A 15,612-nucleotide genomic window follows, 5' to 3' on the forward strand; every position below is an offset into this window, starting at 1 on the left:
CGTCAGTAAAGCCGGTTTTCTAATCAGCGGTTAATTCCATCAGGTGCGTGATTTCACATAGAGCAGCTGTTACTACACAGAGCCGTTGTTAACTGAGAAGATGCGCAAATCACGTTAATTTTCAGCGTTTATTGGCGCATCTTCTTAGTTAACAACGGCTCTGTGTAGTAACAGCTGCTCTATGTAAAATCACGCACCTGATGGAATTTACCGCTGATTAGAAAACCGGCTTTACTGACGAGATGCGCATTAACGATCGGCCGATCGTGATCGGAGCACCCCTACATGTTATAGATTGGACCTGCTTATATACAATGTCTTCAATAGACCCCATCATTTATGTACACACAACTAGATTTGTAAAAGCAATACTTGCCACATATATGTCCATGCAAGGTTTTCTCATCTGACCTGTTTCTTGTGCTTAGCATGGATGCTTTTCCGTGTAGCCAAATGTAAAGCAGAGGCCAATGTCATTAAGTCTTTGTAAAAGCTGTACACCTCCTCACATAAAAAAAAAAAAAATTGCTCTGTGTTTCTTGGATTCAGCTTTTTTCTTCTTCAAGGCTGTAAAACATGCTTTAACTCCACTAATGCAGACCATTTGACATGTTTATTAGACAAAAACATGCATGCTTTGGCTGGATCAGAGTCTTACAGAATTTGTTTGCTATTATAATTTCACTTTATTAAAACATTGTACATTGTACAAACGATATATAGAGAAATATCTATAGAACTTGGTGTAAATATAAGGGACGTGGTTGAGTTTAACGATCGAAAAAACAAGAATGTTACACTTGTGCTGCAGTACAGTTGTTCAATGACATGCATTTTGTGTACAGTCAATAGAAATGACCACATTTGACCACTGTGTTGGGTCGTCATTAAATTTCTGTGATAAACTATTGAGTCTTGATTGATTAACTTAAGTGTGTTCAATAGTTTTTGGATGAGTGTGGATGAAAAATACCTTCCTCAACTTGAGTTGGTTAGATAGAGATCAAGTTGGAAAATCGTTTTTATAGGAGAAACCGGTGTCTCTTGAGTTCACAGGTTAAATGCCCAAATGAAAACAAAAAAAACAACTAATAGAAAATGTTCATGTTGTTTAGATGGTTTCCAGGAATAATTAATAATTATAAATAATTAATGCTAATGTTAACATTAATGTATTAATTAAACAAAAGAGTTGCTGTATTCTAGTATTGTACATTATACATTCATTATTTAAATGACTTATAGAAAAGTCTTATTTAATATTACCATGAATTTGAGGGTGATCTGAAATATCTGGATTTAAACTAGGGATGTCAAATCGATAAATCACGATTAATCGCTTCCGAAATAAAAGTTTGTGTTAACATAAGATGTGTATATATACACATGTATGGCTTACACATAGGCCTACATTTATGTATATATTTATGGAATGTTACATCTACAGTATAGCCTATATATTCATATTTATGTATGATTATAGGCAGGGATGGGCAGTATTTCAAATACATGTATTTGAAATACAAAATACTATTTTGTATTTAAATAAACACATTTGATTTTTTTTCAAAGGTAGGCTAACATTTAAAGAGCACCTATCATGGAATTTTGAAATGTACCTTTCATGTAGTGTGTAACATAGATCTAAGTGAACAAAAACATCCTGCAAAGTTTGAAATATGACAGTGCACCATATATAAAGTTCTTGTCTTTCAAAAGTAAGAGTCGACTCTGAGTCATTTTTATTAATCGTTAGAAGACCGAAGCTTTTTCTCTGACTAGATGACGTCAACTTGTCAAGTTATTTGAATACGACACGCCCACTTATTGCGCTCCAAGACGCCAGTGAAAACTAGAAAACATCATGGCGACGAGACGCTGTGTTCTGAAGTGCGACTCAAAAGCAAACTTTTTTTATCTGCCCAAGAATGAGCACTTGAAGACTAAGTGGCTACAATTCATACAACTGTACCACAGAAGTATAGTCCGAGCCTTGTGCTTTGTTCACGCCATTTTGAACACGATTGCTTTACCAACTTAAATGCAATCAAACTTGGATTCACGAGCCGGCTGATATTGAAGGGAGGTTCAGTTCCAAGAGTATTTGCATCAGCTTCCTCCTCCGTATCACAACCTGTAAGTGTTATTAATAGTTGTTGCTTTTATGTTTTATGTAGCATGCTTAATAATTGTTTGGTTTGTTGTGTAAGCACCGTTTAGCTTCTAGGTCTTCAATGACAATTGTATTGAGATATGTGAATTGTTTGTCGTTGTTTTCGGAGTTTTCTTTAAGAATAGAGTCATACCTCGTAGTAACGTAACTGCTTTTTCTTTTTGGTAAAAACGTTATGTTTATGCATCGAGTTAACGCAAATAAAGACTGATTGTGCTTTTACAATATGAACTCTGGGCTATACTCGCTAACGTCACGTAAAGGCGGGGTTTTGAAAAGTGAATCACTAAACGTATCATTTGAGAATCGCTGTCAAAACAGGTAAAAACAAATGCATATTATAAAGAAAGCTAAAGTCTTTTTTGTCATTGCATGCATGCAAAACTGTTGTTGGGGACTTATAAAACAATATTTGGAACATTTTAAATGCCATTTTAGGTGCTCTTTAAACATTTAATCAGAGTATTTTTTTATTTTCAAAATACATAAGGTAAGCTATCAAATCAAAATCAAAATTTAAATATTATTTTTGTATTTAAATACCTTTGGAAAAAGTGTTTTGTATTTCAATACATTTAATCTTAGTATTTTTCTATTAAGTATTTTTGTATACTTGTTGATACAGGAAATCAGATGTATAGTAATGGTTGGCAAAAATGAATTTTGAAACTACAAAAATTCTAAGATTAAATGTATTAAAATACAAAACAATATTTTATATGAATAGAAATACTGCCCATTCATGCTGAGCCAGAGTTCAAAAAGTTTAATCTTTATCAGACTGATCCAGATTTTGAAACCCATGGAACAGGTAACTCAACTTTCTTTTGTGCTGGGTTTCAAATGTTGGATTGGATCAACCTAATCCAAGTATATCTGTGTGTGTGTGTGTGTGTGTGTATATATATACAGTACAGACCAAAAGTTTGGAAACATTACTATTTTTTATGTTTTTGAAAGAAGTTTCTTCTGCTCATCAAGCCTGCATTTATTTGATCAAAAATACAGAAGAAAACAGTAATATCGTGAAATATTATTACAACTTAAAATAATAGTTTTCTATTTGAATATACTTAAAAAAAAAAAATTATTCCTGTGATGCAAAGCTGAATTTTGAGCATCATTACTCCAGCCTTGAGTGTCACATGTAGCATCCAGTCTATCACATGATCATTTAGAAACCATTGTAATATTCTGATTTATTATGAGTGTTGGAAACAGAAATAAATGATAATTTAAAGTATAATAAATGTAAAAACAATTATTTTAAATTGTAATAATATATCACAATATTACATTGTTTCTGTATTTTTGATCAAATAAATGCAGGCTTGATGAGCAGACTTTTCCAAAGTTTCCAAACTTTTGGTGTGTACTGAATAATATATATAATAGATCTCTGCCAGTGTTGCACACAAATAATGCACAAAATAAATAAGTAAAAATAACATAAGTAACATATTTATGATCCGATTTTTTTACGACATTTAGTTATGGAACAGTAAAACTGAACATTCTGAACAATTATACTTTTAAGCAGTGGCCATAGCATCTGAATATTTACTTTATAAAGTCAACATTGAACATAAGGGAAATTTCCCGGGTTATTCATCCAATGTAAGGAAAAAATTCAACATTCATCTTTTTGTTGCTATCCCTCTGCTGACCGCAAAAGATCCGTACTACAAGAGAACTGCATTAACTAAGCGAGTTGTGAAACTAGGTCTGACGTGACTTTGCTTACAGACTGGCGTGAAATCGTGCTCTCAGAACAACCACGCTATCTTAAAAAGCCCAACATCACACTAAGGTCGCTTTCAAGTAAGCAATACGAGGCTTTGAAAACACATGTTTCACTGGAAGGACCAGGGGGTAGCAACAGGACATCATCACAGAAACTGACAAGGTCCGATGGAAGGCCTAACGGGATATATTACAGGAAAATACTAAAACGGGAAAACAGCGGAAAAAGAGCTCAAATACGTGAGAACGCCGGAAAAAACGGGAGGGTTGACAGCTACTAACTGCACTTTTGAAACACGTAGTTAAACGTTACACGTGTGAGTGGTTGTTAGCACTTACGGTTACTATACTAACAGCGCAGCTTACCTTTGTACGTTTGCGGCTTTATGATCCGTAGCTCCTGAACCCATCCATTTGTGAACTGCACATAAGACTCCGATGACTTGTAGCTTCCGAACTGTTCTGAAGTGTAGGCGCTCACAAAACAAACAAGGTAGCCGAAGATGGCTGTAATGGAAAAGTGCGGCAGCACGGCGTCGTCGGTACTCCGCTCTTTGTTGGGAATTTCATATGGGTCCAAACCGTTAATAGTGCCGAGTTTGTCCACATACCGGTCCCTGGCATTCCTGTTTAGCGTATCCCTGTAAATCCCACAACATTTTCGCGATTTTAACATATTTTCTTTCTCCCACCTCTGCTTCTAGTTCGACTTTCTGTTTACTTTCGCGAGGCCATCAACATGGCCGCCACGTCCCAGAATGCAACGCGGCGCCAAGCCCTTTTGGTAGTTAGTATGCTACACAAAAGTCTGTAGAAATACAATACAATGGACTGTTAATATGAAGGAACAATCTGTATTTATTTTTCACAGGTGTTTTAAATTCCACATTGTATTTTGTGTTTCAAGGTCACAGGGATACAGGATAACATCCTGGCAGAAAATGACTAGTACCTTTTCAGTGTTTCTACATATTTTTTCTTACAGTGTACCTAAATGAACAACAGTTATTTATACAAGCTAATAACATGCTGTACCATAAATGTGCATATATTATTGACCAGTTGGAACAGGGATCCATCTTGGGTCCCTTGTTATTTTTATTATATGTTAATGACCTCCCAAATGTCTCAAATAAACTCTCTAAAATTTTATTTGCAGACAATACAAGTGTATTTTACTCTCATAAAAACCCTGAAATTTTAATAAAAGTAGTTAATGAACAACTTGACAAGTTATCTACTTGGTTCAAGTCCAACAAACTGTCTAAACATAAAAAAACCAAGTTGTGTATTGTTCAGTACCAAGTCTGATTCATTTAATTTGTCAATGAAAATCCAAATTGATGATATCTCCATTAACAATGTCAGAGCTGCTCGTTTCCTCTGTGTTATACCAGATGACTCTTTATCTTGGAAACCGCACATTAGTGCCACAAGTACAAAAATAACCAAAGATGTCAGTATATGAGGCAAAATACGGCACCTGATTTTACTTGCTGTTTATCAAGTAAATCAACTTCAAATTGCTTTATTCGTTTATAGTTCTATAAAAAATTTATTTCCCCAGCACCTTTCTAATATTTTTATTTTTAATAATGAATTTCATCACTATCCAACTCGTAGTGGTTGTCTTATCAGGCCTCCCTACTCTCATACGACTCAAACATATGAAGTTATTTTTGATTCAAAACAACTGAACACCTGTGGCAGTGCGATTTGTAGTTGTAAAGAAAAGACACACAAGTGTATCAGTAAATTTGAAGTCACAGAGATAAATGTTTTAAGAGTTGCAAACCTGTAGACTTTTTTGTCTCTCCCACAAACACAACACAACAGTTACACCTTCTCAAATTCTTCATTGCAGGTGCACAAATCATATTCTACAAATCACACATTTAGAAACTCGTACGCTCACATTTTTTAAACAATTGCTGCAGTGAATGTGGTGCAACACGCATTTACACACCCGCATCAAGAAATGTGAAGTCGTGGAGAAATGTTGAACATCCGCAAATCAATTCGTGAATTCATCAAATGAGAGTTGCACACTTGTAGAATATTTTCTCAGAAATGTCTTGTATATTTTTCTAACAGAAACACAAAGTACATAACTACAGCTGCTTGAATCTGCTGCGATGAATCTCAAACACTGTTTTTCGCTTTCAAATGACAAGTTTCGCGCTCTCCCTTTTGCGCCGAGATATTTGGTTCAAAAGTGATTTGTGCATCTGTAGAGGTAGTGGGCGGGACTGTTTAGAGATTAGAGAATTTCAGTCAATCAGAAGAGCTACTTTGGCTTGTTGCTGAGTAGGTCAAGTATAGGTCTCTGTAGGAAAGTAATGGGAGTTACGAGATAAAGGTGTTTTTACACCATGATACCTGATTGGTTGATGTAATAGTGACGTTAGGTTTAGGGGTGGTGTTGGGTAAGGTTGATCATTTAGATTGCATGATTCAGAAACACCCAGCAGTTTTAAAACACCCACATGGTGATATACGCCCACTTTTGCTTTTGCTGCAGAGACCTAAGTCTCGAGTAGGTGGAGGCTTGGGAACTGTAGCAGGTAGATATATGCCCCAAGCAGTTGTTTGACATTTCTGAGAAAATATTCTACAAGTGTGCAACTCTCATTTGATGAATTCACGAATTGATTTGCGGATGTTCAACATTTCTTCACGACTTCACATTTCTTGATGCGGGTGTGTAAATGCGTGTTGCACCACATTCACTGCAGCAATTGTTTCAAAAATGTGAGCGTACGAGTTTCTAAATGTGTGATTTGTAGAATAGGATTTGTGCACCTGCAATGAAGAATTTGAGAAGGTGTAACTGTTGTGTTGTGTTTGTGGGAGAGAAAAAAAAGTCTACAGGTTTGCAACTCTTAAAATATTTATCTCTGTGACTTCAAATGTACTGATACACTTGTGTGGCTTTTCTTTACAACTACAAATCGCACTGCCACAGGTGTTCAGTTGTTTTGAATCAAAAATAACTTCATACAAACACAGCTTAGTGTACTATATAGAGGGTCAAAGGTATGGAACAGTCTTCCTACATCACTTATTGAGGTTTCTAAAGAACAGTTTAAACAGAGTAAAATTGTTGTTTCTAAGTTATTTGAATTTTCCTTATGGGTTTGTGTTTTAAACCTAACTTTAAACTGTTTGATAATATGTTTTATAATATGTTTTAAATTTATTAAATATTGTTTTTATGGATATTGCCACCAATTAAGCCCCTTGAGGGTTTTTCGGCAATTCTCCATCACATTTTTTGTGAAGGGTATAATATTGTGTTTTATGCTTTTGTAGTGAAAATAAATAAAACTAGCAACTTAATGCACATTTGATGTTTGTACCAGCTCTTGTTGATGTGCTGCTTGGCTGGCTAGCTGTGTGGTTTCCTCTTTTTGTGTAATTTAGTTGAAAACATGTGCTTTTATATCATTTTAGTCACTTTACAAAAGTTGCCAAAAACTTGAAACTAAAAATAGCTACATTTATTGCTAAGTGCTTTTTAAAATAAAAAAGTTGCTAGGGTAGTCTGAAAAGTTGCTAAAACCTAGCAACAAAATCCCAAGTATAAATCGCCAAGTTGACAACACACCGCATTTCAAGAGGTTTCGAACAGTTTTGACGTAACGAAGCTTCGTTTACTGATAATACGAATCAAACGATTCACAAAGGATTTGAATCTTTACGCGATTACGTCACCAGCACCAGCACTTAGCCCCTCCCTATCCAGGAAGCGATTGACGTTTTGATAGGGATCTTACTTTCTAAAGTTATTCGTAGTCTGTAGTCTTCGTTGCCTGATAGTGTCTCACTAAACACAACAGGAGAAAATGTCTTTCATCTTTAACGTGAGTATCTAAGTTATATATTAAATAAGTGCTTGCAGAACGTCGTTTTTCCACGTAGTTTTTTTTTGCAGCATGCAGCTGTACGTTACATTGACAACATAGCATACTCTAATCTTATGTATACACGTTTCAAATGCGATTTCATCGCTTGAAAGGATGTTTATCAACTCTATTTTGACGGTTTGTTGACAGTCTAAACCCCATCACAGTTTTGCAGCACACGCCCATTATAATTTTGCAAATGAACATGCTTGGTACATTACTGCACGTTTAGAAAATACCATTTTATTTTACCTTCCGTAGCTCATCTCTGGCAGTTTTCAGTTCGTGTTTGATTTTATCCGGAGGCTCTTTGGCATAAAAAGAAGACCTGCCATTACCCTTGAAGACCCTGATGTGAAGTATCCATTACGTCTTGTGGACAAAGAGGTGAGGATCATTTAAAATGTCCTGGTTTAACTTGTATCAGGCAGTACACACACACACACACACACACACACACACACACACACACAGAGAGAGAGAGAGAGAGAGAGAGAGAGACATGTAAATGTGTTTCTTTATGCTAATTTAATTCTACTTTCTATCTCTCTTTTAAGATTATTAGTCATGACACAAGAAGATTTCGCTTTGCTTTAAAATCACCGGAGCATGTTCTTGGACTTCCTATTGGTGAGTGCAGTATATACAGGTGCTGGTCATATAATTAGAATTTCATCAAAAAGTTGATTTATTTCACTAATTCCATTCAGAAAGTGAAACTTGTATATTATATTCATTCATTACACACAGACTGATATATTTCAAATGTTTATTTCTTTTCATTTTGATGATTATAACTGACAACTACGGAAAATCCCAAATTCATTATCTCAGAAAATTTGAATATTGTGAAAAGGTTCAATATTGAAGACACCTGGTGCCACACTCTAATCAGCTAATTAACTCAAAACACATGCAAAGGCCTTTAAATGGTCTCTCAGTCTAGTTTTGTAGGCTACACAATCATCGGGAAGACTGCTGACTTGACAGTTGTCCAAAAGATGACCATTGACAACTTGCACAAGGAGGGCAAGACATAAAAGGTCATTGCAAAAGAGGCTGGCTGTTCACAGTGCTCTGTGTCCAAGAACATTAACAGAGAGGCGAAGGGAAGGAAAAGATGTGGTAGAAAAAAAAGTGTACAAGCAGTCAGTGTTAATTTCGTTGACTAAATATTTCCGTCATTATTTTCGTCACGAATATATTTTTGCGGACGAAAACGAAACGAAAACTAAAAAAGAAGGCACTGATGGAGACTAAAACTATGACTAAATTGATTGACATTATCGTCAACGAATAAAGGACGAGACTAAAATAGACTGTGACGAAAATCAAATCAGCAGACGGGAGAGATGCGAGGAATGAACTAAAGAACCGGCAAAACTGAACAGGAGAGACTGCATGAGAGAAGAGAACCAATCCGAGCCTGACTTATTGAGACGTGAAGCGAAGGTTTTTCAGTTTTTAAATGAGCTCCCGGGAAGTCGGCATTCGAAGAGGTGATGTCTAAAAGAGCGACAAAATGTCCACAGCTTACTTCACATTTGACGATGAACAAAACAAAACAAAGCGTTTTGCTCATTCGTGGCAAGTACACAACCAATTTGAAAAGACAATTACAGACGAGCCACCTGGACATTTTCTGAAATGTAATTTCACAACGATGTTCTTTTGTTTATTGAGCTAAGCAAAATTGGAAGACTGCAGTGCGTAGATGTTGTAGCATTAAATATTACGAACTGAAAAGTACTGTAAAATAGCCCCTTCTTCAAGTTAGATGAGAGCACAATACTAATACGTAATATTATGAAACATACATTTGATTAATACTAATGTTTAGTATATTTTATAATGTTCTACTTGTTGACAATATCACAAATATTTCTATATTAGTCATGTGAAACGTGAATGTTCACATCCTATCATTATACATACTAATCTAGCAATATTGTAGTATTTAAAACATACAATATTGCTAGACAAATGAATACCTTATAAAATCTTGTTACTTTTTTTATCCACCCAACTTATTAAATATTTACTTTAAATGTATGCACTTATTGTTCAGCTCAGCTTTAAGCTTTAAGGTCCTGGACCTAACGTTATTTTTCTTTTATTGATGGTCAATTGGCAGCTAGTTATTGTTTACATTATCATGACAGTGTTTGTTGCTGCATAAAAGCTTTTGAATCGAAATAAAGACACAGTTGTGTTGAAATAAAGTTGAATTTGTGTTTTATATATTTTGGTTAAGTTTGTTTCCTATACCAGCTGTAAAAAATTGTCTAGTAAATCTGTTATTGATTTTAGTCTTATTTTAGTCGACTAAAATACCAAGCAATTTTAGTCGACTAAAATACCAAGCAATTTTAGTCGACTAAAATACCAAGCAATTTTAGTCGACTAAAATACCAAGCAATTTTAGTCGACTAAAATACCAAGCAATTTTAGTCGACTTAAATAAGACTAAAATTAAAACAAATCAGATGACTAAAACTTGACTAAAACTAAAAAGAATAATAGTCAAAAGACTAAGACTAAAACTAAATTAAAATTTTGTGTCAAAATTAACACTGCAAGCAGTAGGGATAACTGCATCCTGGAGAGGATTGTGAAACAAAACCCATTCAAAAATGTGGGGGAGATTCACAAAGAGTGGACTGCAGCTGGAGTCAGTGCTTCAAGAACCATTATGCACAGACGTATGCAAGACATGGGTTTCAGCTGTAGCACACATTGTGTCAAGCCATTCTTGAACAACAGACAGCTTCAGAAGCGTCTAAAGACAAAAAGGACTGGACTGCTGCTGAGTGGCCCAAAGTTATGTTCTCTGATGAAAGTAAATTTAGCATTTCCTTTGTATATCAGGGGATAGGCACACAATCCACGTTGCTTGAGGTCCAGTGTAAAGTGTCCACAGTCAGTGATGGTTTGCAGTGCCATGTCATCTGCTGGTGTTGGTCCACTGTGTTTTCTGAGGTCCAAGGTCAACGCAGCCGTATACCAGGAAGTTTTAGAGCACTTCATGCTTCTTGCTGCTGACCAACTTTATGGAGATGCAGATTTCATTTTCCAACAGGACTTGACACCTGCACAAAGTGCCAAAGCTTCCATTACCTGGTTTAAGGACCATGGTATCCCTGTTCTTAATTGGCCAGCAAACTCGTCTGACCTTAACCCCATAGAAAATCTATGGGGTATTGTGAAGAGGAAGATGCTGTAACAGAAATGAGTCGAACCAGACAAATTAAAGAGTCTATGAAAGCTGTGTGTTGGAAACACGAACCGAATTCCTCAGGAAGTCATAAATCAGTTCTAGTGCCACAAGAGCCAAGCAGGTTGACCAACCAACTTGTTCACACAACAGCTTTCAACATTAACCCCACTAGAACAATTATTTGCAATTTCAATTCAAAGAGGAGAAATTTAGTGCCAGATGTGTTGTTCGTAATGGAGGTGCAATGCTGGACATCACATGTAGACCCAGGAGATCAGGTTAAACACTTCCATTGACTTCCCCCCCACACCTAGCAGAACCAGACTGAAATTCCTAAGGGGGGAAGGGCTTTAAACCTCTGTCTTCACAGAACACCTCTTTGTCATGAGAATGGCAAAGAAACTGCTTTTTTGTACATTATATATGGACCAGAATGAACTCAAAAAGACTTATAAATGAATCATTCAATTGCTTAACTCCATATTAATTTATGTGTAACCCACACATTTGACTATCATGTATAATCACTTATTGTGTATGTCTTTTGATAACTATAGGATACATAGTCATGTCTAGTATTGATATAATCGAATTTTCTTGCTTGATATTGTCCTGACAATCATTTATTTGTAAAATATATCATAATCGTGTTATAGGAATCATGTCCAAAATTAGACCCTATGGGGCAGGAACCACATGCTTGGTAAGATAAACAAATGATTTATGATACCCCCGAGCCAAGACCATATCTGATTGGTCAAGGCAACATTTGAGGTGGGGCCAACAGCCCACTTTAAATACCTTGGGACATGTTTTTAGTTTGCTTTTAGTTCCAGCCTTGCTCATGCTATCAGTCATGCTATTAGTCATGCCTGCTCTTAGCTTTTAGCTTGTAGCTTTGCTACCTAGCTTCAGCTTGTAGCATCTAGCCATGCGGTTAGTCATCATTGTTCTTTGAGCGCGGTTCCAGCGTGCCTGCCTGCTGCTACTATGCCACAATGAGAAGGAACACAACCTAGTCTCGTCAAACTTTATTTCTTTTCTTTTCCGTTTGAGAGTTTCGTGTCCTGAGTTAAGTTTTGTAACGTCGACCTCGTCTGCGCGTTTGAACTCCAACCAGCCACACAACTCCAGCTTCAGCCAATGCCCAAGCACGGGCTCCCCAAGACATCACTTCAGCCACTACTGAACTTCCAGCCAATCAGCGACACCGGGATACCCCTTTCAACTGGAGTCCCTTTCACAGCAAACGAAGGCAACGTATTCCCAGATATTTGTTGTGCTGGTGTATCTAATATAATTTTAACCCCATTGAGGAACTCAATGCGAGCGCTAATTACGTGATTGATGGTTGTTCATGTTTATGCAATTTAACGTATTGCTGTAAACTTGGGATTACATATTTCCATTCTCTTAAACTCATCTTTCCCTAACTTTCGACCTTCCTGCAACTTGTGTGAATGTGTGTGTGTGCGTGCGTTTATGTGTTAGATTAGTTTATATGTCTTAGATTTATCTAATAAAGCCTTATTCATATTGAAAAGAGAAATATCTTGTGTTTTGTGCTTACAAGTTAATGTCTTAAACTGCCGATCTTGTTACTGTGCTAATTGATAGTGGTTTCACTATAGTTTGGATATTAGTATCCAGCGCAGATTTGATGTTAAACGGCTCGTTCACTGAATCGCAGGGCGTCTCCGTGACCAGCCGTGAAACAGTGATTCTGTTCAAATTCCCTTTAAAATCTTAAATGATTCCCTTTGAGCTAAATTGACCTGTTTCCCTTACAATGCAACATGCCAGACCGAACAATGCAGAAGAGCTGAAGGCCACTATCAGAGCAACCTGGGCTCTCATTACACCTGAGCAGTGCCACAGACTGATCGACTCCATGCCACGCCGAATTGCTGCAGTAATTCAGGCAAAAGGAGCCCCAACTAAGTATGAAGTGCTGTACATGCGTGTTATATTCAAATTTTCTGAGATACTGAATTTGGGATTTTCCTTAGTTGTCAGTTATAATCATAAAATTTAAAGAAATAAACATTTGAAAATATATCAGTCTGTGTGTAATAAATGAATATAATATACAAGTTTCCCTTTTTGAATGGAATTAGTGAAATCAACTTTTTGATGATATTCTAATTATATGACCAGCACCTGTACACCATCACTGTGCATTAGACTGTCTATGTGCTAATATTGTTTATGCGTTCCAAATGCAGGACAGCACATTTACTTGTCTGCCAGAATTGATGGCAACCTCGTGGTGAGGCCTTACACCCCTGTGTCTAGTGATGACGACAAGGGCTTTGTTGATCTGGTTGTGAAGGTATAACATACAATAAATACAAGTGTTAAACAAAAAGAATTATGTTTAAAAATGCTATTATTTTTTTCTTCTAGTTTAAACACTGTTGCCTCTCGTTTATCTCAGATATACTACAAAAATGTCCATCCTAAGTTTCCTGAGGGTGGGAAGATGTCCCAATACTTGGAGAGCCTTCGTATTGGTGACACAATTGATTTCAGGGGACCAAGTGGACTGTTGGTTTACAAAGGCAAAGGTTTGTCATTTTGAAATCCACTGTGAGTCAGAAAGAAGCTATGAAACCACTGCTTGCAAGGGAAGGGATAATGTTCTGAAAATATAATGTGACCATTTTAACACTTTATAACATTATTTTCAAATTGACTTAATGTACTTGTAACCTGTTCTACAGGATCATTTGCAGTCAAGCCTGATAAGAAATCTAACCCTGAAATGAAAAATGCAAAACAAGTTGGCATGATCGCTGGAGGAACAGGTAAGCACATGATAATAAAAAAATAATAATAATTAATAGCAATTGCAAGGATTTTCTTGTGAGCTCATCTTTTTTTTTTTTTTTTTTTTAGGCATTACACCTATGCTCCAGATAATCCGAGCAATCATGAAAGATCCAAAGGATGAGACCATGTGTTACTTACTTTTTGCAAACCAGGTTAGCAAAATACTAATTATGAACAAAAATATATATTTTATTATAAAAGGGAAATTTGCGCACAGAAATACCAATGTGTTTGGTTCAATGTTTTTTTGTTATGGAAAGTATTTAAAACTAATTATTCCCACCCACTACTCTTTTTTTTTTTCTTCTCCAACAGACCGAAAAAGACATCCTCCTACGTCCTGAGTTAGAAGAGATCGTGGTCAATCACCCTAATCGTTTTAAGCTGTGGTTCACTGTTGACAGGGCTCCAGATGGTAAGAATATCATGTTTTACAGATGCTGTTTAGCCAAATCTAACACTTCAGATTAAGTGACTTAATCAAGATAAACCAGACATTGATAATCAAGCAGAATCTGACAAGCTGAAGTAATCACCTTTTATGCGTTAGGTTGGGAGTACAGCCAAGGCTTCATCAATGAGGAGATGGTGAAGAACCATCTTCCTCCACCCGCAGATGACACACTCATCCTCATGTGCGGACCTCCTCCCATGATTCAGTTCGCCTGCAACCCCAGCCTGGATAAGGTGGGCCATTCCAGTGACAGGCGCTTCACCTTCTAGAAGGATGTCACCTGAAACCAAGCAGTTAAAAAGTCAAAATTAAAACCATACTACCAACCTGCAAGATGCTCTCATATATTCCAAATGCACATTAAATGAAAAGGATCTATAATAATGCAAAGAAAACCTTTATATCAAAATGTACCAGCTGTTTTCCTGAGAAAGCTCTGCATGCAAGATGTACCTGCCAATTAAGTCATTTATTAGAAAACTTATATTTTGTGTGTTTTATGCCTTAAATGAAAAACAAAGAGTGTTGCTTTTATTTAGCGGATGCCAGCTGATATTGGAATGAAGTCATTTAGCGTGTCAAGAGTTTTTGTTTGATTTTTGCTTAATTTATGCATCTTTTAAAATGCAAAAGATATTGGTGATGGACAATACTTTACAATAATAGTGTCCATGTTACACATAATGTTTATATTGGCAGAAACAAGTTGTTAAACTAAGTAAGTACAAGGTTCATGTACATTAGTTATACGCTATATGTATTTATGGATGGATGGATGCTGAAATGTAGCCTGGTGTTGCTCAGTGTACACCGTTCATTTGTTTGAACTATTCATTCACAGAAATTGGACTGTTTCAATCAGATCTGCATTGATTCTGGTCCAGTACTGCATATTAGTTTTTCTCTCTCACCTGATTTAATGCATCATAATTTGCATGAACTCAACTGGAGTGTGTCCCATTAACATAAGGTGCAGGACCAGGATTAAGAAGAACCAGAAAGTTGTCATTGATATAGAAGTAGTCAAGAAAAAAACAAATTAACCAACTTTTCAAGAAGTAATCAAGCAGTCCATTATGAAGTGCCTTTCTGTAAACATTCTATATGTTGCGTTGTTGATTTTATTCAGTTTTAAGTGCATGATTCCATACAGTAAATGTTGTATTTAAAGAGTAAAAACATGGTTTATTAACTGTTTGCAGCTCATATAATTTGTCTACATTGCCCAAAAAAATAATTTTGCTTTGATCAATAAAGGTATGTCAATCAATAACGGAATGCTTATTTA

The 15,612-nt window shown here is 36.1% G+C and overlaps 1 protein-coding gene across 1 annotated transcript; it reads left to right on the top strand.

Annotated features, from left to right (window-relative positions):
* The first annotated feature begins 7,623 nt into the window (after window positions 1–7,623).
* LOC113047810 (NADH-cytochrome b5 reductase 3) lies at window positions 7,624–15,597 on the top strand. The gene is made up of 9 exons (XM_026209115.1): window positions 7,624–7,779; window positions 8,083–8,208; window positions 8,379–8,451; window positions 13,264–13,370; window positions 13,476–13,605; window positions 13,762–13,845; window positions 13,937–14,022; window positions 14,186–14,285; window positions 14,421–15,597. Exons 1-9 carry the CDS (start codon window positions 7,762–7,764, stop codon window positions 14,591–14,593), a joined length of 897 nt encoding a protein of 298 aa, XP_026064900.1. The 5' UTR covers window positions 7,624–7,761; the 3' UTR covers window positions 14,594–15,597.
* The last annotated feature ends 15 nt before the right edge of the window (window positions 15,598–15,612 follow it).

The sequence above is a fragment of the Carassius auratus genome, chromosome 29 (genome assembly GCF_003368295.1).
Source record: "Carassius auratus strain Wakin chromosome 29, ASM336829v1, whole genome shotgun sequence".
In the NCBI taxonomy this organism is placed as follows: Eukaryota; Metazoa; Chordata; class Actinopteri; order Cypriniformes; family Cyprinidae; genus Carassius; species Carassius auratus.